The 24,448-nt window shown below is 39.9% G+C and overlaps 1 protein-coding gene across 2 annotated transcripts in view; it reads left to right on the top strand.

Moving 5' to 3' along the window:
• The window catches only part of Esyt2 (extended synaptotagmin 2), a 90,211-nt gene that overhangs the window by 25,466 nt on the left and 40,297 nt on the right, over positions 1 to 24,448 (top strand). For both annotated transcript variants that reach the window (XM_028773184.1, XM_028773183.1), the window contains exons 2-6: positions 9,424 to 9,465; positions 10,384 to 10,518; positions 12,820 to 12,896; positions 17,033 to 17,105; positions 17,306 to 17,395. In XM_028773184.1, coding sequence (XP_028629017.1) covers positions 9,424 to 9,465; positions 10,384 to 10,518; positions 12,820 to 12,896; positions 17,033 to 17,105; positions 17,306 to 17,395 — 417 coding nt within the window. The remainder of the gene's footprint in view (positions 1 to 9,423; positions 9,466 to 10,383; positions 10,519 to 12,819; positions 12,897 to 17,032; positions 17,106 to 17,305; positions 17,396 to 24,448) is intronic.

Genomic DNA, 24,448 nt, shown 5'->3' with positions numbered 1-24,448 from the left:
AGTATTTAAATATATGAGCCAATGGGGGCGAGTCTCAGTTAAATTACCATACCACTCAATTAGAACAGAAGATGCTTCTGTTTATGAAATACCACCCAGAACATTTTATGGGATTTAGGAGCTGTCAGGGACTAGCAACAAAAGCTAAGTATCTATTTTTCAATTCTGTTGCAATGCTCTTATGATCTAATTCTGGTTTCTATATGCAATTATGCATGCATAATGAGTAGACTACCAATTTTCAGTAAAAATTGAAACAAATTAAGAAATTGGTCAAGAGATACATAAACTTTTATTGTTTTTTTCCTGAAGTTAAACTTTGGTCATTATTTAGTATTCCTTTTGTTGTTGTTGTTGTTGTTAGTCTTTGGTTTTTGAGACAGGATCTCGCTCTTTACCCTGGCTGTCCTGGACTTTACTATGTAGAACAGGCTGGCCTTGGACTCTTAAGAGATCCACGTGCCTCTGCGTCCTGAGTACTGGGATTAAAAACATATGCCATCTCACTCACCTCCTATTTTTTTAAGGTCATTTTTATTTATACACTTATGTGTACATCTGTGAATCTGTACATCACAGTGTATGTGGGTATCTGTAGAGGTCAGAAGGGGCTATCAGTTCCCTGAAACTGGAGGTACAGTATTGGGCCACTCTATGTGGGTGCTGGCAATCAAACCCAAGTTCTCTAGAAGATGAACCAGTGCTATTAACCACTGAGCTATCAGATTCTAGCTCCTGTGGAACTTAACCTTGATGTGATTTCTGACTGGGACACTGCTATGTTTTCTTGTTGCTTACCTTAATTCTAGAGGATCTTAATCCCATTTTCATAATCCTACATACATATTAATGACAAAGCTGAGTTTATTACAAAGAAAATGTGTGGTGCTACAATTGCATATCCATCTTCTGATTCTTTCTAGTCAAAACGTAAGTATGTCCAGTTGCCTAGCACTATTGGATTTGGATTTTTAAAAACCAACCAGATTTTCTGTGTTGAAGATAGGCTTACTATTTTTGGACTCATTTTAACATGTGATATTTATGTAGCTGATGCCAAAATCCCAGTTTAAATCAAGATTATCAAATAACTGTGTGACTTTCTGTTAGTAGTGACAAAAGGATGTCTAAAGATTTTGAAAATTTTGTTAAAATATGCTTTAACTTTAAAAAAAAAAGTGACTCTTGTACATGTGTTTACATGTGAGGCGTTGAGCACATCATTAAATGGTTGAGTTGGTACCCTTGGCTATAAACTGTCACTGTGTTGATTCTACCATTGAATATTATCAGTCCTGGCTTAGATTTTGCCGTCATGCCATACATATGATGAAACATAAAATTCCTTAAAAACAAGCAGTTGTATGAATTATGTATGCCAGATGTACATATGAAATTCAGTGTTCTATCTATTACAAAAATAGAAGAGTTGGTTTTCACCCAAGCATGTTGGCACACACTTATAATCCAGCACTTAGAAACTAAAGCAGTTGGATCACAAGTTTGAGTCAGCCTGAGCTATATAGTGAGAGCCTTCCCCCTGAATATAATTGGCTCTCAGATATTTTATATATCTTGTAAAACTATACTAGGAGTCACCTAGTTTAAAATTATATTCTACTCTGTTTTCTAAAAATAGGTATCTGTCATTCATATAACAAAATATAACAAAGACAGTGAATTATCAAAGACGAATACTTCTTAGGCAAATGGCTTTGGACACACTTCTCTCTGTTACCTCCTGTTCCTCCTTCAGCTATCAGGAGTCAGAACTACACCTTCCTCCCAAGCTCAGCCTGCCGGCCTTCTTAAGCAAGTTCTTGATTCAGACCTTTGCAGTTTACAGTAAGATAGGAAAGTCAAATTTTTACCTTAACTCTGTCAGCCCCACTTCGTGAGAATATAATAGAGTGATTGTGGTCACCTATGTCTCAGATAAAGACTTGAGAGGTGTTAATGCTGTTTCATATGCCTTAGTGAAATTTCTCCTAAGTAGCTAAGCACCAAGGAGAGCATTTTGAATGTTTTGGTTTGGAAACAGTCTGAGAAGGATATTTAGTGTGTCAGGTTACATGCTTATAGTGACCAAAGTCTACATTACCATGACACAAACCACTAACAAAATTATAACCTTGTAGATTTAAAAAGATTATTTATGCATTTTATGTGTATGGATATTTTGTCTGCTTGTGTGTTTGCTGTTTTTCTCCAGGCCCTAGATCTCTGTTTCTTTTCCTGTCTGGTGCATCCCACAGGACGTACAGAGATGCACATGGCTTCTTACATCTTTTGCACCTGGAAAGCACAGGGAAGAGAAATGCAGACGTTGGGTTGGGTTGCTTGTATGCCAGCTGAGAAAGCAAAGGAAGGAAGATTTCCTATGCCTCCACTGGTAGCTTGACCTCTCATCTTCTTTAATAGTTCCAACAGTGGTTCTTGAGCAGCCTTTCTGTCTTGGCCTCCTCATTGCTGGAATTACTGGTGTGAGACACCAAACTCCACTCCTCTAGGCTGCTTTGTTATGTAGATAAATATTTTGGGCATTTTTAACTTTCTTTAAGCATCCCTTAAATTTGCATAGATTTTAAGACTAGTTTATATGCAGGCAAAATTTATTAACTATTTAAAATATTAAAAAATTTCTAGTTAGCATCTTATCAAACTAAACTCTCTGTGTCTAGGCCTTGTTGGAATGAGCCTGAAGTATACAGTGTGCTTCTAAATGCAAGTATACTTCCATGATTATAGATTTCCTGAAAGATGTATCGTATACTTAGTAAGGTACAGGTATCTTAAAACGCAGGTATCCATTGACCTAAAGTACTCTTTTATGTTGTATCTATGAAAGATGAGGAGTCTTGAGGACTAGGGAGATAGAAGTTAAGTGCACTTGCTGCTCTTGTAGAGGACCCGAGTTTGGTTCCCACATGGGATGACTCCCAGTTGCCTGTAACTTCAGCTTTTTCTGATCTCCATAGATCTCTACACACATAGCATATTACAGACACAATATATACACATAAATAAAAATATTAAGAAAAAAAAACAGGAGTCTTGGGGTCTTTTTTAAAAACTCATGGTTCTGTTGACCTTGCTTGTCTCATTGTACAGGCTGTTTTTGTCTGTCAACTTGACACAGGTTAGTCATGAGAAAGGAAGGACCCTCAGTTGAGGAGATGCCGCCATGAGATCTAACTGAAATGCATTTTCTTAATTAGTGATTAATGAGGGAGGGCTCAGCCCATTGTGGGTGGTGTCATCTCGGGGCTGTGGCCCTAGTGTTTTGCCGAGCAATAAAACCCTGACTAAAACAAGTTGGCACCAGCATAGCAGGGTATTACTGTGACAGGCCTGACCATGTTTGTGGGATGATTGTAGAAGGACTTTGGAACTTCAGGCTAGAAAAGCTGTTGAGATACCAAGAACTTCTAAAGTGAAACTTTTACGTTCCTGGGACAATTGATACTGGTGAGCTGGAGCTAAGAAATTAGCACTGATTAAGAAGAGGCCAGCATCACTGAGGTGAAATCTTCTGGGAAGTGTTTTCTGAAAGAACAGAGAGAGCTAAGTTTGTATCTTGTGTTGGCAGCCAGACTTAGTACTGTAAGTGTCACTCTGGTGGTACTGGATTTGAAGGGTTTTGAAGGCATGAATGGATCATAGAGAGTATCTGAGGCTTGCCTGTTGTGGGCGAGTTTTTGGATGCACTGCTTTGTGCTCCTAGCTGGTCGCACACACACACCCACTCAGGAGCTATCTTGATTCCTTGAATGGAATACACACACACCAGTTACTTTAAAATGCTTTGGCTACCTCATAGGCTGGGCACTCCTAAACCTCCCCCCTGCCACCCACCTCAATTGGGGAAGTGGTCACTGGCCATTTCCCCGAAAACACACATGGCCGTTTGGCTTTATCTCTTGCCACTATTGTGTCCCCTTGTTCTCCCAGGGCTGATGATTCTCCCTGCTCTTGCCCCATGCCCAACCATTGACCACTGGCATCTTTATTGATAGATCGAGAGCCAGTTGGGGACAAGGTCCTTCAGCGTCTGGACATGTAGATTCAAAGCATTAGCACCAATCTTCAACACTGGGCACTCTGAGAGGCCAGGAGAGGCCATTGTTGAAGGTGCAGCTTCAGTGGCAGTTGAAGGCCCAGGAGTGAAGGGGTTATGTAGAGAAGTTGAGGCAAGGCACCATGATGATAGCCATGAGAGGTGATTGGTAAAAGTGCAGTTCAGTTGTAGCAGAAGACCTCAGCAGTTTTGGAAATGCCAGTACCATAGGACGACTACCACGAACAGCAGCAGCAGTGGAGTCGAGCCAGCCAGAACATAGAAGACCAGCTGTGTGTGCTACAGAAGGGCAGAGCTGGAGAAGTGACCCAGGCCCTTTGGAGGATCCCAGAGGATCACGTGTGAATTCTAGACATTGGACACTCAGTTATTTATACTGTTGTTTAGTTTTGCTTGGTTCAGATTGTGACTATGCCCTAGTTCTTCTCTCTTGAAAAAGGTATTTAATCTAATTTTGATTTCTTATAGGAGCCCACAGCCGAAAAGCCTTGAACTTTTAAAAGAGATTTTGGATTTTTAGAGAGATTGGATATTTTAAAGAGTCTAAAATTTTAATTTGTAAAGACTGTAATCAGTGAGGGAGGGCTCAGTCCATTGTGGGTGGTGCCATCTCTGGGCTGGTGGTGCTGGAATCTATAAAAAAAGCAGACTGTTTTGTTGTAACAATATAACCCAGACTAAGTTACTCATCTACTAACCTGTTTTGAAGACTATGCTAGGAGGGCAGGGAAACAAAATTACTTGCTTAAATCTGTTTGCATACTTTAGTTGGATCTTCCATATGCTATGGGATGGTTATTGCATTAAAGTGGTGTCTTAGTTAGGGTTGCTATTGCTGTGATGAAAGTCCATGACTAAAAGCAACATGGGAGGAAAGGGTTTATTTTGCATATGCTTCCACATCACAGTTCATCATCTGAGAACATCAAGACAGGAACTTGGACAGGACAGGATCCTGAAGGCAGAAGCTAATGTAGAGGCCATGGAGGGGCACTCTTACTGGCTTGCTGTTCATGGTTTGTTCAACCTGCTTTCTTATAGAACCAGGGCCACCAGCCCGGGAATGGCACTACACACAATGGGCTACATCCTCCCTCATCAGTCACTAATTAAGAAAATGTCTTATATGCCTGCTTATAACCCTGTTATGTGAGGCAGTCTCTTAATAGGGGTTCTTTCCTCTCGGGTAACTCCAGCTTGTGTCAGTCAAGTTGGTCTTAAAAACTAATTGGCACAGACAGTGTGTGAACTTGTCACCCAGTTGTGTGCTAGGGCTGGAGATAGAGCAGTTGAAGTGTGAACAGAGGGCCCTGCTCATAGTCAGGCTGGTGCCTGGTGCTGCCCTAAACCCAGCTGCTATGCCAGATACTTGGCAGTCCTCATCCTCGAAATGAGGAATATGAGTAAAGTAGTTTGGACAATTTACCATTGGGTTAATGGCATTTGGTTAGTAAAATGATAATTTTATTTAGATTTTTAATTATTTATAGGTACCAAATCAATAGGTTCAGCAATAACAGAATTAAATATGCATATATTTTAATATTTTCTCTTGGGACTTAATCCAGAGTTTTTTAAACAAGTGAGACGATGGGACTGATTTATACTGTGTGCTGCAACCCCACTGATACCAATGGATCTTACAGCATATCCTTACCTTGCTTTCCCAGGAAAGGACTTGCTGTGCCATTTGCGTTATAATTGCTTCTATATGTGTTTAGGGGATGGAAATTGTATGCTGTCCTATGCAAATACTGATTATTAACGTTGGCTTTTAAGGGGAGTTTTTGAAGAAAACATTTTAGTTCTAAATATTATTCAAAATTACATTGTTAATGTTCAAAAATGAGAAAATAATTAGAAAAATTTGACTATAAATTTATTTGATTGAAGGACCTAAGGGTCCTCTGCATCTGAAATTTTTGTCCTCAGTCATTTAGTCTTTCTTTGTAAGCATTAAATTAGGTATTCTAATTAGAGCTCCTGGCTGCAGTTAACATGTTCAGTTTTTGTGTATTTGGTTTAGTTTATCTACATAAAACAACTTGGTAATATGAATAGCATATTAGAATCCAAAATAAGCTTTTAGTCTTTTAAACCTAGCATTAAAAGATTTTTTTGAGTGATGTCAACTCTTAGATATAAGAGAAACATGGGTAATATTACAATGATTATTGTTTCACAGAGATAATATAAAAGTTCTATTTTATAATTGAAACTTTAAAATTAAGTAACTTTGTGATTTGAAAATTTTTTAACTTTTCACTTTTTACTTGGAGTATCAGCTCACTTATTCTGTGTTTGTGCATTTCGTATGACTTGGTGACATACTTTATGTCATCTCTGTATCTCTCAGTGGATCCCTCCCCTTGTGGTTTTGCTGCTTTAAATTCTGTTTTGTGTGGAACAAACAAATGTCTATGAATATGTATTAGAAACAGGTTTTAAAGTTAGTGAAGAGAATTTAAAATTAAGAATCAGATTTACTTTCTTTAAATTCGATATATTCCCTTTCTTATTTCTTTGATAATTTGAAGTACTGGCTTGTTAATTAAAACCTCAGAATGATTGAGTGCCTTTGCAGTAATCTCAAGTAAACGCTAGCTAGCATTGTGGGTCAGCTTGCTTGTTGCAGGCTCCTTTGAGCAGGTGGTTCTGTTACTTCCAGGAAGATGAGCACAGCAGAGAATCTCCTTTCACACATTTCCCTGTCAAGCATTTGGATAATGAACTATTGCCTGTAAAGTAAAACCAGCCCTGCTTATCACAGCCAGAGCATATCTTCTGATTTGTCCATATTCTTCGTTCCTTTTCCAGGTCAGCCACAGAGACTTGTTCCTGGTTCAGTACCTATTTTTGTGCTCTATGCATATATTTACATATATTTTATGTATTTACATATTTACACATATGTACAGAGACACAAATATAAACACATACATATATAAACACGAACAGTATTTTAAGATTCCATGGCCCCTATTAATCACTTTTTATTGGTTGGAAATCTGCCTGTAGCTTGTATTACAGGACATAGTCCTTTAAACTTTTCGAAGACATTACTGGAAGCCAGAAGTTCACTTGATGGTATTTACAAATATGATTTAGTGTAATGTATTGTCTGTCATGTTGTGACAAATGCTGACATACAGAGAATTGCAGCACTGTCAGTGGAGGATTGATTGGTCTTTAAGTGGTAAGGTGTTGTGTGGGAAGCTGACCAAAACTAAAGTGAGCTGGTTCTTAAGGAAGGGCTGGCAGAAGAAGGTGAGAAAGAGCATCATTCCATGTCCACAGCCATGGCTGCTCAGGCTGTACTCAACAGGATATAATGAAGGTGGGGTCTTTGAGCTGTGACCCAGAGAAGATGTGACTGCACTGCCTTTGAAGCTCAAGCTAAGGAAGTTAAAATTACTTGATAAACACTCAGGCACTCAAAGTCTTCAGTAAGGTGACTTGAAAAGGAAGTTCCTGTTTTCTAGAATATTGTTCTGTTAGCTAAATTTAGTAGTTGGGAGGCCAGGCAAGGAGAGGCCTTTGGGCGAAGCAGGTGAGGACAATCAGACATCAAAGGGCAAGTATATTCAGGAGTTAGACCCTACAGAAATGTCAATGTGGTAGTCACTCTGAAATTACAGAAAGTAGGGTATATCTACACTGCAGAAATTTCTTTGTCAGCGGACAGAAGATACTTAATACTTGCCTTTTGATCTATCTGTTGCCTCCAGTGGTTGGTTGGTTTAGAGAGAAAATGTAGAATGGGAGAGAGCCTCACAATAAATTAGAAGGATCTAAATACCTGCTTTAGTGCTCTGCCTGCCACTCACTGTCCCGATCTTGATTTGACTACTAAACTACTTCAAAGTAAGGCAAAGAAATGACATGTCCTCTTGCAAATGAATTAATTTTGTGACCTAATTTGATAAATCTAACAAGACTGTCTGCTCACCTCATTGTAACCATGAACTTTCATCCTGTCCCTTATGGAAAATGCAGCCCTTTCTTGTACACTTGGTTGACTTAGTTAAAATTTGCCTCTTTGACAGAGCATAGCATCTAGAGTTAAGCAAACATGTACAGCAGTCTGCTGACTTTGACCGTTTAGCTTGTTGAACGCTGTCTTCCCCAACTTCTAAGACATTGTCTCAATTTTGGAAGGCTTTTGCACCCCACCCCACCCCAGTGAATTTATGCTTATATAATTTAGAGGTAACTATTTTTACTCTATCTAGTATATTTCATGGTTCAACCAGATATTCTTCATATTGTGTAGGACAAGGGAAATAAAGCCCATTTATGCTTGTTTATAGGCACAGAGGGAAGCCAAAACACTACCAGCTTTACTACCCCTGCCTGTTTTCCTCTTGCTGAGACCCCAGGGGGAACAGCCAGTCAGTCACTCAGGACTTACGAGAGCCTGTATAAGCTGTTGGTGATTAATGGCTTGATAATGACCTACCCTATGTCCAGGGATTGGCCAGACCTCATTTTCTGTTGTTTGTTTTCATAATCAAACTTGAGAAGTAGAGTTGGGTCTCAGAAACCTTGGAAGCCCCATGCCACCCCTTGTGACTACATAGTGCTCAGCTTCTGGTCCACTTTCTTTAGCCAGAGGACAGCGTTATTAGACTAGATTCTTTATAATTTAGAAAAGGAAAGTTATATTCATCATATCTTCTCAGTCTCCAGTACAAAGTCTCTTGTGATCTGCTGTATCTTCAAATCCAAACTATGTGTGTCCTGTGTACTCTTCCTTTGAAAGCTCCCTTGTGGCCAAACACAGCCCTAGCTTCCTTTGCAAAAAATGTTTTATTTTAGCTTCAACAACAGAGAAAACATTCTTTACCTATTTTTAAAATAGGTTTCTTTTTGCGTTTTCAATCACTTTCCCAGTATGTAGGCCTTGCCTGTGGAGAGCTATGATCACAGTATGCATTTAGGAGAGTTGGAGGTGACCCTTATATAGAAGTCATCTGGCTAGGGCTAAGAAGGGAAAACAAAAAGGAGAGATGGATTTTGAAGTCTGAGTCTAGATTTCTAACAGAATGATGGGAATGATAATATTATTTTAACAGACATTTTTCTATACTCTGATGTTTCAAATGCTAAGGAGTACCTACTTTGGTGGTGTAAGGCAGAGAAGGCTCTGGTAATATCTGTGGGCCCTCAACCCTTTCCCTCCAAATGTGTACCACACATTTCGCTTTCTCCTCTCTGAAACTATGCCAAAGCATTAGAGCAGAGTGTTTTAAGGAACTTTTATATAAACACAAAATAGCCTATTAGTCATTTTGTTTATGATTGTCAGGAGTCATTAAGTCATGTGTGTGTGTTTTCTCTCTCAGGTTCATTTTCCAGACACTGAAAGAGCAGAATGGCTAAATAAGGTAAGATTAGCATATTCCAAATATTCAGTGGAAATTAGAGGGCCAGAGACCATCTTCCCATATTTGGGAATTTGTGTTAGCATTGAGTTCAGATTGCAATGAGCAGGCTTCCACTCCCCAGAGGACTGTTGCAAGCAGTGTCTGACTTTCCTTTAAGGAGAACAAAGTTGTGTCATCAACCTCAGAAGATTCGTGTGTGTGCTTGCATGGCATTGCCATCTGGTCTTATGTTTTCTTTCTTGAATAGAGGCCGCTCACATCTGCTTTATAGAAATCACAAGCAATCATTCTGGAAACATTATTATGAAAAGAAAAATAACTCCTAAGAAATTACCAGTCTGTAATACCTTTTAGAGGATGTTTTTGTTTCAGTAAGCTTTAGGTTGAATCTCTCTTACCTTGTGTTTTCATCATCTCTAAGGCAATGTGATCACCCTAGCTAGAAAGGAATCACCCTATAGAACAAGCTAATATGTGGTTATTAAAATGCAAGAGTAGTTACTGAAGTCCATGCCATTTTTGCTGGGTTTAGTTTAGTTTTATTGTGGTATTGAGATCAAACTGAGGGCCTCACTTGTCAAGAGGCAGGTGAGTCACTGAGACACAATTCCAGACCTATCTATAGCTTAAGTTTTCCCACAGTCATTTGAAGCCATGGGACTTTTAATGATTATTAGATGTGCAGACATGTTTAGACAGAATAGCTAAGTAAAAGTAGTTTATTGTTGAAGTAAATGCTTAATGTTTAGAACACATTTTGCAGGACTGATTTTTGAATAACAAGACCATTTCTCCTTTTGTTTTAGTTTTCAAAGCCAGACTCTGATAGACTATATGATTTAATCTTTCTTAGTGACTCAGCTACATTATGTATCATATATCACAGGAGCTACCTAACATGAGATCCTTTCCTTCCAGACTGTAAAGCACATGTGGCCCTTTATTTGTCAGTTTATTGAGAAGCTCTTTCGAGAAACTATAGAGCCAGCTGTGCGTGGAGCAAATACCCACCTCAGCACCTTCAGCTTCACGAAAGTGGATGTGGGTCAGCAGGTCAGTTCTCTCCTTCTTCAGTACCCTTCCTTTTGCACACAGTAGGATTGCTGAGAATGCATGTAACCACTCTAAGGCTCTGAAGGAAATTGTCCATTAGGAAGACCAATTAGAAAGTCGACAAATTTCTTAGACTCTTCTTCCCAACTGCATAGTCTGACTTTTCTTGCTTTTTGGGATGTGGGATTGTTGCCTCACTCTCATTGTGCTATTCTTTATATTTTGTTGTTTCTTTTTTACTTTTTAAAAATCAATGTTTATTTTTGTTTATTTATGTGTATGTGTGTCTGTGTGAGAATATGCTATACATACATGCAGGTGTTTGTGGAGGCCAGAAGATGGTATCAGAGCCCCTGGAGATAGAGTTACAGGCATTTGTACAAATGCCTAATGGGGGCAATAAGAACCAAAGTCAAGCCCTCTGGAAGAGCAACAGTGGTCTTAACTACTGAGCCATTTTTCCAGCCCTGTTTTGATTTCTTTTAAATAGTGACAATTTTAAATACAGTTTACTAGCCTTAATGTATGTATGTATGTATGTATGTATGTATGTGTGTATACATGTATCATGTATACATCTGTGTGTATTAGTGTACAGAGAAGTGCTTTCTCTGTATATATATACATATACATTTAAACAATTTTTTTATTGGATGTTTTATTTACATTTCATATGTTATCCCCTTACCCCATCCCCCACCCACCCAGGAACCCCCTATCCCCTCACCCCTCCTCCTGCTTCTCTGCGGATGTACTCCTACCTACCCCCCAACTCCCACCTCCCCACCCTCAAATTCCCACCCCCTGGGGTGTCCAGCCTTCATGAGACCAAGGATCTCTTCTCCCACCTATGCCGAGCAGGGCCCTCCACCCTTACATATACAGCTGAAGTCATGGATTCCTCCCTAAGTGCTCCCAGGCTGGTGGTTTAGACCCTGGGAGCTCTGGTTGGTTGGTATTGTTACTCTCATCATGGGGCCACAAACCCTTTCAGCTCCAACAGTCTTCACTCTAACTCCTCCATTGAGAACCTCATGATCAGTTCAATGGCTAGCTGTGAGCATCTGCCTCTGAATATGTCAGACTCTTGCAGACCTCTGAGGAGACATCTATATCAGGCTGATTAAATAAAAAGTTCTAGCATATGATTTATTTTAAGACAACATTGAGTTTTTTGCATTTATATGTACTATTACTTTTTAATTTTTTTGACCATTTCATGCTTGTATTGTATTTTATGCATGTACTGTACCATATTCATTCCCTCATAAGGTTATCCTATTCCCACTACTGCTGACCCACTTTTTCCTTCCAACTAATTCCCTTCTCCTTTTATGTCTTTCTCTCTCTCCCTCTCCTTCTCTTTCTGTATGTCTATGTCTAGTTTTTGGCTTCTTGAGACAGTCTTGCTGTGACAGACAGGCTGTCCTTTCAATACAGCTTGTAGACCAGGGAGATATTTCAGTGATTCCGAGCTCTTCTAGAGGATCCAGGTTTGATTCCTAGAACCCATAACAATTAGTTTACTGTCACCTATGGATCCAACTCAGAAGATCTGACACTCTCTTATGGCCCCAGCTTGCACATAAGTAAAAATAAGTCTTAGTTAAAAAGAAATACAACGTATTTTATGATCTGTCTTTTGTGGTTGCCTGTTCAATTATCTGTACCGTATATTAGGTATTCTTTTGAGACAGTGTCTCACTTTTTTTTGTTTGTTTGTTTGTTTGTTTTTGTTTTCGAGACAGGGTTTCTTTCTCTGTGTAGCCCTGGTTGTCCTGGAACTCACTCTGTAGACCAGGCTGGCCTCGAACTCAGAAATCCGCCTGCCTCTCCCTCCCAAGTGCTGAGTCTCACTTTTTAGCCAAGATTGGTCTTGAACTGGCAATCCATGTTTCAGCTACTTAAGTGTTGTGGTTATAGGCCTGCAGTACCACACTCAAAAGTGCTTATCTTTTTTATTTACTCAAAAGTCCAATTTTTGGGAAAATTTAAACTGAAAACTTGTTAAAAATAATTTTAAATAATGGAAAGTATTACTAAGGATAGAGAAGGAGAAAAGGATCAGATTAAATCAAAAGAGATAAGGGTAAAGGGGACTTCATAGTAAAAGCAAATGTATGTAGATAGAAAACTGAGAATACAAGCTAAATGAATTGTCAAAGTTAGACTGTGTTATAAAACCAGAATTATACTTGTAGTCTAATGCTTAAATTGTCGTTATTGTGTCTGTTGCTTTATTGTTGGGCTTGTTTGCTTTTAAGCCTTTTCTGTTGTAAATTAAGCTATTTCTTGTTTCAGCCCCTTAGAGTCAATGGTGTTAAGGTTTATACTGAAAATGTAGACAAAAGACAAATTATTCTGGATCTTCAGATTAGGTAAGTTTTTATTTGTGTTATGTTTTTGCCACGGCTTCTGACATAATAGTATTCATTTAGCAATATATATAAGATGAAGGATAAAATAAATATCTTGGCTTTTCTTCATTGTAATTTGACTAAATTCTTCTAGGTCTATATGTTAACAACCTTTGAGTTGCTAACAGTCTAGATAAGCATCATTCATTACGTGGAATGTGGCTGGAGAGCTGGCTCAGTGGTTACGAGCACTTGCTACTCCTCTTCCAGACAGCCTGTGTTTGATTCCCGGCACCCACATAGCGGCTCACAACCATCTGTACTTCCAGCCCCAGGGAACCCAGTGCCCTTTTCTGGCCTCCATGGGCATATGCCAGGTACACAGACATATGTGCAGGCAAAATATCCATACACATAAAACAAAATAAATTTTTAAAAATGTATTGATGAAAAGAAATTATTTACTCTGTAAGAAAACTATAATAAATAATTCTTATGAACCTGAATATAAAAATCCACAACAAAATATTAGCAAGGTAAATCTAGTAGCATAGATTATATGCCACCAACAAGTAGAATTTATTTCCAGAATGCAAATGTGATTCAAATATGAAAAACAATCTGTAAAATACACTACTTTATTTTAAGAAGGAAGTGGTGTAGTGGGTACGAGACCTTCATGGTTATCTCCATTGATACAGAAGATATATTTAACAGAATTCAGTATTCTTACATGGTTTAAAAAAAAGTTCAACCTAGGAATCTCAATTGAAAAGCAGTGTTTACAAATAATTAATCTTTACACACACAAGATCACAGAAAAATTTTAAAGCCAGGTGTGATGGCATCTAATCCCAGCACTTTGGAGGTAACTGGACTACATTTGAGTTCCAAGCTAGCCAGGGCTACATAGTAAGTGCCTGTCTTTTAAAACCAGAACAAAACAAAACAAAACAAACAAACCTCTTAAAACTAAAATGAAGGAGTGGCCGTCTGGAGACCATTCCACCTGGGTATCCATCCCATGTGCAGTCACCAAAGGTAGACACTGATATGGATGTCAGGAAGTGCATGCTGACAAGAGACTGATATAGCTGTCTCCTTAGAGGTCTGCCAGAGTCTGACATATACAGAGGCGGATGCTCACAGCTAACCATTGAATTGATCATGGGTTCCCAATGGAGGAGTTAGAGAGAAGGCTGAAGGAGGTGAAAGGGTTTGTGGCCCCATGAGGAGAGCAAAAATACCAACCAACCAGAGCCCCCAGGTTCTAAACCACCAGCCTGGGAGCACTTAGGGAGGAACCCTTAGCTCCAGCTGTATATGTAAGGGAGGATGGCCTTGTCAGGCATAGGTGGGAGAGGAGGTCCTTGGTCCTGTGAAGGCTGGATGGTCCAGGGTGGGAGAATTCGAGGGTGGGAGGTGGGAGGGGGAGTGGGGGTACATCATCATAGAAGCAGGAGGAGGGGGATGGGATAAGGGGTTTCTGGGCGGAGGGGGGGATAGGGTAAGGGAATAACATCTGAAAAATATAATATCCAATAATAAAAAAAACCTAAAGTCATCAAAGTAGCAAAATGTAGTTAAATCAATTGCATTTTTGTACATTGACAATGAAAAGTCCAGAAAGGAAATAAAGACAATCTTACTTGTAACAGGAGGAATAGATAGTTGTTGGTAAAATGGTTGCTTTGTTCAATCCGTAGACTCACTAAGGAAATGAGTATGGTGGTGCAGTAGTAGTCCCAGGATGGAGAAAGCAGAGACTAGAGGATCTCAGATGCTATGGCCAGACAGGCTAGCCCAAAGTAGTGAGCCCTAGACATCAGTGAAAGATTTTTAGAGTAAACAAGGCAATTGGCTATTAGGAGCTCAGTCGTCTTTTCTGAGGCTAGATGAAGAATAATTTTTTTTAATCATTTGTAAATTTCAAAAGTACACTAATATTGATAATTGTATAGACTTTTTACCAGTTATTTTTATTTTAGAAAGAAATGTTCAATGTCTTTGCTATGGGAAAGTCTTCATTTTTAAAATATTTGATACTTGTGTAAACATTATTGTCATCAGTGGAATAAAAGAGGAAGCACGTTTGTATGTCCTAGGTTCTCCATGCTCCTGAAGCCTTGTCAGCAGGCCTGGATACAAGCTCCATGGTGGTTCACCTGTGGCTTAGCTTAGGCCGTATTCCAGAAGCATGTCATGAGGGAGATGGCAAGCTCTGTGGGGATAGATAACCTTGTGCTCATTCATTGTTTTAGCATTAACTAAGTTGAGTAATTCCTTTAATACATATCAGGTAAAGAAGCAGCTTGAATAGCATTAAGTACTCTACTATATTGTATGCTTTAGACAAAGACCTTAGCTACATTGGCAGCAAGATGGACGAAAAGTTAAGAATTAGGAAATAAAGAAAGAATGTGTTAGGCTTTACGTTGTTTTAAAAGGAAAACAAATGACAGTTTTTCTTTTAATTTAATTAATTTTTTTAACTTATTCACTTTATATCCTGATCACTGCCTCCCTCCTGGTCAACCCCTCCACCTCCCCTTCTCTGGGCAGGTGGGAACTCCCCTGGGTATTCCCCTAACCCTGGAACTTCAAGTCTCTGTGAGGCTAGGTGCTTCCTCTTCCACTGAGGCCACAAGGAAGCCCAGGTAGTAGAACATATCCCACATACAGGCAACAGCTTTTAGGATAGCCTCCGTTCCAGTTGTTCAGGATCCACATGAAGGCCAACTGCACATCTGCTACATACGAGTGGGGAGGCCTAGGTCCCACCCATGTATGTTCTTTGGTTGGTGGTTCAGACTCCTAAGAGCCCCAAGGGTCCAGGTTAGTTGACTCTGCTAGAATCTTTTGAAAGCAGGGAACCAATTGGGAAACAACTTTTATAAGAACTGCTGTAGGCCTGTAGAACATTTGGTCTGTGAGGGCCCACTCATTGTGTGTATTGCCATCCGTAGGGTGGTGGTCTTAGGTTCTATAAGAAAGTAGGCTGAGCAAGCCATGGAGACCAAGCCAGTAAGCAGCACCACTCCATGCTTCCAGGTTCCTGCCCTGCTTGAGTTCCTGTCCTCACTAACTTTGATGAGTTGACACATGGAACTGTGAGTAAAGTAAACTCTTTCCTCCCCAACTTGCTTTTAGTCATGGTGCTTCATCACAGCAGTAATATTCTCAGATAAGACAGATGAAATCCCACACCATCCCATGTGGAATGCATTTAGGGTTTCATGTTTACATTGGAAGTAAATGCCTGGCTTGCATTATCATAGTAAAGAACCATTTGTTTTACATTTGTGTTTGAAGTTAATCTCTGAGTAAAGCGAAGGTTCAAAAAAAAAAAGCTGTTTTTAACCTTTAGTGCCATAAAACCCTTTAGCATCTGAGAGAGGATTTTTGTGACTAAGGAAAAAGGTGGTGAGATCTACTGTTGACAAAATAACCTTTGTTGTGTTTTAAACAAAGGTTTGTTGTACACATAAAAACACCTTCCATCCCAGGAGTGCTCCAAAAATAACACATTGTTATTCATATTTTTCTTTGAAGCTACCTGTTTACATGCTTTTAAATTTTTTGCTTTTTGAGATAGGATCTGAGCTCTCTGTGTAGATAAGGATGATGCCGTTTTCCTGCTTATTCCTTTGAGTGCTAAGAATCCAATGTATCCTCCATGCCTCATTTGTGTAAGACCGTAAGCCTCTTTCAGTATATGCTAGTTTACCAACTATCTCCAACCTCATCCATTTTGTTTGTGTTTGTTCTGGTTTTCTGAGACAGGGTGTCACACTGTACAGTCCAGACTGACCTTACACTGGTAGTCCTTGAGCTTCAGCCTCTAATGTGTTGGGTATCTAAATTTATTTAAGATTTTTATGTATGGCAAAAGTAAGAGCATGTGCACTATGCACAGTGTTTGTCACAGGTGATACAGCAGTGATGACCCTGACAGCACTGCGTCCATAAAGCCCAGACTAAGAGAATAATCTTGTGGTATCAGCTACATTGTCAATCCATTTTGCTTACAGTATGAACATGTCTATTTCACCATCATTTTGTCTGATTATGTACTTTGCAATGTCTGATCAAAATAGATAGCTAAGAGGATGATTAATTCCACTCACTTTATGTAATGCAGAGTTTTTCTGTGCTAGTTTTGTAGGAAATTGTGAGATTGATTTGGAGATCAAAAGATATTTTTGTAGAGCTGGTGTGAAAAGTATTCAGGTAAGTTTTTCAAATTTTCATTTTAGATTTTCTGTATTCAGAAAGAAAAGCTATGGAGTTTTTATTAGCTAGGAAGATTTTTGAAGTAATTTTGTATTTGTCGTTATAGTTGAATAAGGTGTGAAGCCATGAGCTTAAAAGTCACCAAGTGACTTTGAAGAGCTCTGTTTTCTGACTTGTGGTTTCTTGTCTGAATTCAGATTCATGGGACAATGCGGGTGATCCTGGAGCCCCTGATTGGAGACATGCCTTTAGTTGGAGCTTTGTCCATCTTCTTCCTTAGGAAACCAGTAAGTAGGCATTTATTTCATGATGTCATGTTTATCCTTCCTCTCTTGGTGGTAACATGGATACACAGAAGGATAGGGTGGAGGAACGAATTGAAGGCAGGGCTGTGTGTGCTGGGCAAGCTCTCAGTCTGGCCACACTTCTCTGCCTAACTGCATCCACAGGCACACACTGCCCCAGGAAGCAAAGTGGTAACTGTGTCCTCCACTTTTTCTTATTTTCCTTTTCTCCAGAATTCTATCTTGAGCTGTTTTGTGTCACTTATTTCTAGGTTTCTGTCTTCCAGGACTAGTTCCCACTGTAGTTTTGAAAGTTGTACAGCAGAGGCCATTAGTGCTAAAGTGAAGGGCACATCTGTTTCCAGAGTTCAGGGAGTCGAGGTGAGCTGATCTTAGGAGGGATACTGCTATGATCCTTGGCAAGGATCTGGGAAGGGACTGCTAACATCGTGTGTACTTTAAAATGGGGCTGTTAATGTGTATAATTTGGCTCAAAAGACCTATTGAAAATTATTGCTTGATTTTAAAAATACCATATACCTAGGCCAGTCCAAGTGCAGCATGGGCAGTGCTTTGTGCATGACATCATATTGTTGCCTTCAGCAGTGTTTTCTCTTCCTTACTTTTAATGTGTTCGTGTAGACAGTGTACATTACAATTCCAAAAGCTATCAAGGAGTACACTAATTTTTACTTTATTAAAATTTTGAGAAATAAATCTATAAAAGATTTAAAATACATCTTTTTTCTCCTACTTTTTTTTAAAAAAGCATTTTATGTAAAAACTGACTCCACTGGTGAGTATATACAATGTTCTTTAATACGCTGCTAAAAGCTTTATCTGTCTTCGGAAATATTCTTAATATAAAGATTAGAAAATTAAAACCAAGAGCTTTCGTCTGCCTCAGAACTTAACTGTGCTCTTTCATGATTTTGTTCTTCCACAGATGAAGGCACTTGTAGAGTAAGTTAACAGCATTAACTCCCAACGGGTGTTGGAATGCCTAGAAGAAAAGGATGATGCTGAAATGTTCAGTCACCCTTTTCCTTATATGGTGAATAAAGCCACTGAACATGCTTTAGCGGGAAGGGAATTTTCTTCAGTTACTTTCAGCTGGAAAATATGAGAACTTATTGCTGTTAGCTGCCAAATAATTCTTTCTGAGTCTGGTGAAAAAAATTCAACCAGAAAGGCCTTTTAGTTTTACTGGGTTTTTGTTGTTTGGTTGGTTGTTTTTTTTTGTTTTTTTGTTTTTTTGGTTTTTTGGTTTTTTTTACTACCCAGATGATTCAGAAACAAGTGCCAGAGACTGATATAAAACATATTGAATTTTGAATTGAACATTTCATATTGAATCTGCCTTCTAGTTTGTTTAATTAGTTTTGATAATGTGATACTTGTGGAGTGACCCCTGAAAATTCTTGACATGATAAAGTTTGAAGCCAAGTGAACAGTGCAGGTGGAATAGTGGGGCTATGCTTTGGAGACAGGGAGCTCCACAGTGTGGATTCTTGGTGGCAGCTTTGTACTGCCTGATCTCTACTTCTTGTCTTTTTTCCATGCTGTTTCTCTAAGTCCCAATCCCCTGTCTGTGACAGAGGAGTGACACTACCTCCTAGCTCACAATTAAATATCTGTGCTCTTAAAAGCACACAGTAAGCCTTTGCATTTTTAAAGAACTAAATATAGGTTAGCATTTTATTGAGGTTCTAACACTAGAGTGATGCTAGTGGAAGGGGAAAAAGTATGGATAAATATTCTGATAATGGATAGGATGGACCCCAGTGATGGAGTCCTTGTCTGCTGTGTGTTCGGCAATAGGTTTTGAATCCTTGGGAATGGAAAGAAAGCTTTGATAGCCAAAAGGAAGGATAGGGAGTTAGATAGCTTAGTCAGTGTCTGTTGTATATTTCAAGGACCTGATCCCAGATGCTGAACCTGTGTCAAAAACCTACGTATTGTAGCATGTGTCTATAAACCCAGTGCTGGGGGTTGGGCATACTGACAAGAATTTTCCCAGGGCTCACTGCCCAGCTGGTAAAAAAGCTGCTCTAGAAAGTTGGTCAGCTCTGTGTTTTGGGAGACCTTGTCTTAAAAGTGAGGAGCAATAGAGAAAGAAAACCAATGTTAATCTCTACCCTACACATGTACACATGCACCCGCACAAGTACATACATAAAAAAATAATAATAATTTAGAACCAGATGGATTCCTTCTCATCATTGGATATGTATAGGGAATTCAACCTAAGTAGTTAGATTTTGGATATGCCTAAAGAATATGTCCTAAAGGGTTTGTATCAATGCAAAACCACAGCTCTTATTTTAACGGGGATAGAAGATAGTTTATTTTGGAATCAACTATGAATGTCCTTGGCCTGGGAACACAGATTTAGGTTTTCCAAAATTCCATGTTCCAAATATGGTAACAGTTTGAGGAAGTTCTTATAGTAACAGAACAAAGTCATAAATAAAAGCACCTTTCAAGTAATTGGTGGAAATATTAGATAGGCAGATGAAAGCAAAGTAGTGCAGTCTCTGCTGTAGGTTTCAGACACTGTCTGATGATACTCTTAGTCTTCTGGCTGGTGAAAGCTAGTGGTCTCTAATACGTTCTAAAAGGTTTTCCCTATGAGTCACAAAGATGTGAAGTCAAACACAGAGTAAGCAAGAAGTGACAATTAAGGAAGCTAAAGGTAACCCAAAATGAATTATAATTAGATCCTGGTCCTGGACCATGCTAGCCCTACAATCACTGGTATTCTTATCATTACTCAGACTTACAGAAGGGGCAAAGGGAGACGTGCTCCTCTTCAGGAACTTTTGTTCACAAGGTGTTTTCAGAGTCTTCAATTAACCGAAAAAGAACAAGTTATGAAAGCAGGTCTTTTCCAGAAGTCCTCCACAGAGCAACCTAGGCTTGCTCCGTGTGATTTTCCTTGAAGACTTAATTTCAGCCAGGTGAAGGAGATTTCTTTGTGAAGTAGAACTATCTTCCTTTTAGAGTTATAATAGGAAGAACTTGAATCTTACTTGGCTAAAATCCCAGAACTTAAAATATTTTAAGTAAAGGGAATGTTAAAGAAGGAGAGAGGTTTCTTAAATGTAGAAATTATGTTTATTGTACAATTGAATCTCAGAACCAAGTTGGAATCAGTTTGAATTTTTTTTTGCAACTAGAGGAAGACAGTGAACTGTAATGGTTAACTGATTTTTGGAGCCAGTGGAAAAGCAGTGCAGTGTGACAGGTTGAGTGATCATAGCTTTTGCTTCATTCTCTCCCTGAGAGAATGGCTGTGGTTTTCCAGGCCGTATCTGTGGTCTGTGTGTGCTCTCTCCCCCACTTACTCACTCCTTCCCTCCCTTTCTCCCTTTCCCCTCTGTCTCTGTCTCTCTGTCTCTCTCTCTCTCTGTCTCCCCCTCTCCCCCCTCTCTCATTTGCGTAGACCAGGTCTGGAATTAAGAGAGTTGTAGTACAGAGGCTCATGCTCATTCTGCCATTCTTGCAGATAAGTCTGCAGTCAGGCCTGTAGATTCAAACCACACCTTAAGTAGTCCAGTCTTATTTACCATGCTGAGTTTACTCTGATCCTGTGACACCTATGGTTTGATGTCTTTAATAATTTGGACAGTTTTGCATACCCTCTGTAACCTTGTTCCCTCCTGAGTTGCAAGGTAGAGCTCTTACTGGCTGCTTTCCTTAGCTATGCTGAGGGTTTGCTACAGGTCTTCTGTAGTATAGGCTAAGCCTAGGATTGCACCCTGCCCCAACCCCCTACGGACCTCACTGCAAGGCTTTCTTTGTGCCCATCTACAGTGACAGCTGCTCTCCTTGGCTACAGTCCTACAGGAAGTGTTCTTTATGGCCTGATGTGTACAAAATACAGATGTGTATATACAGGTGGTTTCCATGCCCCTGTGCTGTGGATCTCACTCTTTGTCTTCAGCATTTCCTTGGAGTCTAGCATGAGTTGTCTCACCAGCCCCCGTGGAGGCTTACTCTTTATTCACACTGCTTCTGTCTCTCTTCTTCAGAGTTGCCTCAGAGAAAATATGTCACCTGATTGGGCCCCAAGGACTCAGCTTTCCTGTGCTGTCAGAATTGTGCTCTTTGTAGGTTTTTCTTTCTTCTTTTGCCTTAGTCATGAGGCTTTAAAACATAAGGAAGATAGTCTTTAGCTTTACTGACAGCCCAAAGCTACTGAATAAAAACATGGGCTAAAACCTCACTGAAGACTTGTGGAGCTAGCCATCAGTGTGCATTTGTAACCAACTTCCCAAATGACCTACCTGAGACATGTGCCAATTGATTAGGGTCAGTTGCTGTTGTCACACTATAAGCTTTACTACATCCCTCAGATAGCCCCATCTTTAAATAGTAGAGAAGAACATCTCTTGGTTTCTTTTTTACATTAATTTTGTGTGTGTGTGTGTGTGTGTACGTGTGTGTACACAGTGGTATACATGTCAAAGTCAGATGGCAAGTTATAGGAGTCAGTTCTCTCCTTCTACCATAAGTCCCAGGTCATCAGACTTGGAAGCAAGTACCTTTACACCCTGAACCATCTCGATGGCTCATCTCTGTGGTTTTTATGAAATTTGTGCACATGTTTTGTTGTTGCAGGTAAAGCATGACATTCTTTCATAAGCATTTCAGAATACTTTCGTGGACAGTATTCTGTATTGTGCTTCTGCCACAGCTCAGAGATGACTTCCTGTGTTTGGAAACACACATTCCTCGTATGCCCTAGCTTATTGAATTAGAGATCTTTAGTCATCCAGAGGCCCTGCCTTTCATTGTTCTAACATGAGTTTTTAGGGGAATCAGATAGTTGCATTTCCAAGGATGTTTCTCAAAGGGCTGCCATTCCTCCTGGCCTTTTTTCCTTGTGTCCTCATGAGCTTACCCCTTCTCACATATGCACTCTCTCACACGCTCACTTGCACTGTTCTATAGACTTGTTCTCACGCACTCGTGTTCACAAACACCTGCACTTTGACAACTGATCTTTCTCACGGAGTGTGGAGTGTGCTGGTTTAAATGAGAATGACCCTCATAGGCTCATGTATTTGAGTGGTTCTCCAGGTTGGTAGAACTGTTTGGTTGTACCAGTGGTAAGGGTTAGGAGATATGTCCATTGACGCTGGGTTTTGAGGTTTCAAAAGCTCACACCATTCCCATTTAGCTCTCTCTGTGGTTGAGATGTAACCTCTCAGCTACTGCTTCCAGCTCCATGCCTGTCTGCCTGTTGCCACCATGATGATGATGATGGACTCAGACCTTCTAGAACTGTGATTTCTCCATAAATGTTTAATAGTTGCCTTGGTCAGAGTCTCTCTTCACAGAAATTAAAAGTAATTAAGAAACCTACTCATTTTCATTTTTTATTAATTGGATATTTTATTTACATTTCAGATGTTATCCTCTTACCCCATTCCCCCCCTCCCCTGCCCAGGAACCCCCTATCCCATCCCACTTCCTCCTGCTTCTGTGAGGATGTATCCCCACCCTCGAACCCCACACACAGCGTCCAGCCTTCATGGGACAAAGGGTCTCCTCTCCTACCTATGCCTGACAGGGCCATCTTCCCCTACGTATACAGCTGGAGCCAAGGGTCCCTCCCTGAGGGCTCCCAGGCTGGTGGGTTAAACCCTGGGGGCTCTGGCTGGTTGATATTGTTGCTGTCCCCATGGGGCCACAAACCCCTTCAGCTCCTTAGTTAGTCTTCTCTCTAACTCCTCCATTGGGAACCTCATGATCAGTTCAATGGTTAGCTGTGAGCATCCGCCTCTGTATATGTCAGACTCTGGCAGAACCTCTAAGGAGACAACTATATCAGGCTCCTGTCAGCATGCACTTCCTGACATCCACATCCATGTCTACCTTTGGTGACTGCATATGGGATGGATACCCATGTGGAATGGTCTCCAATGGCCCCTCCTTCAGTTTCTGTCCCACACTTTGTCTCCATATTTGCTCCCTTGAGTATTTTGTTACTCCTTCTAAGAAGCACTCACGCTTTGTTTTCCTTCTTCATGAGCTTCATTCATATGGTCTGTGAGTTGAATCTTGTGTATTGCGAGCTTCTGGGCTAATATTCAATTATCAGTGAGTGAATGCCATGCGTGCTCTTTTGTGATTGGGTTACCACACTCAGGATGATACTTTCTAGTTCTATCCATTTACCTAAGAATTTCTCGAATTCATTGTTTTTAATAGCTGAGTAGTACACCATTGAGTAAATGTACCACATTTTCTGTATTCATTCCTCTGTTGAAGGACATCTGTGTTCTTTCCAGCTTCTGGCTACTATAAATAAGGCTGCTATGAACATAGTTGAGCATATGTCCTTGTTATATGTTGGAGCATCTTCTGGGTATATGCCCAGGATGGGGGTATAGCTGGGTCCTCAGGTAATGCTATGTCCAATTTTCTGAGGAACCACTAGACTGATTTCCAGAGTGGTTGCACCATCTTGCAATCCTACCAACAATGGAGGAGTGTTCCTCTTTCTCCACATCCTTGCCAGCATCTAATATCACCTGAGTTTTTGATCTTGGCCATTCTGACTGGTGTGAGATGGAATCTCAGGGTTGTTTTGATTAGCGTTTCCCTGATGACTAAGGATATTGAACATTTCTTTAGGTGCTTCTCGGCCATTAGAGTTTCCTCAGTTGAGAATTCTTTGTTTAGCTCTGTACCCCATTTTTTTAATAGGGTTATTTGGTTGTCTGGAGTCTAATTTCTCGAATTCTTTGTATATATTGGATATTAGTCCTCTATCAGTTGTGGGATTGGTAAAGATCTTTTCCCAATCTGTTGGTTGCCGTTTTGTCCTATTGACAGTGTCCTTTGCCTTACAGAAACTTTGCAATTTTATGAGACCCTACTCATTTTCTAACATTCGCTTTCTCTTACACTCATCCTCATACCTTCAAACAGACCCTTGTCATGCTCATTTACACACTCCTCTCACCCATGTGCACAACCTTTCGTTTTCTTACACTCTCCATTGGTTACTTTTCCTTTGGCTGTGTTAAATAACCCTGACAAAAG

Source organism: Grammomys surdaster, unplaced genomic scaffold (genome assembly GCF_004785775.1).
Source record: "Grammomys surdaster isolate TR1022 unplaced genomic scaffold, NIH_TR_1.0 223, whole genome shotgun sequence".
Lineage (NCBI taxonomy): Eukaryota > Metazoa > Chordata > Mammalia > Rodentia > Muridae > Grammomys > Grammomys surdaster.
Note: the sequence above shows the minus strand (reverse complement) of the source record. Positions and strands in the feature narration are given on the sequence as shown.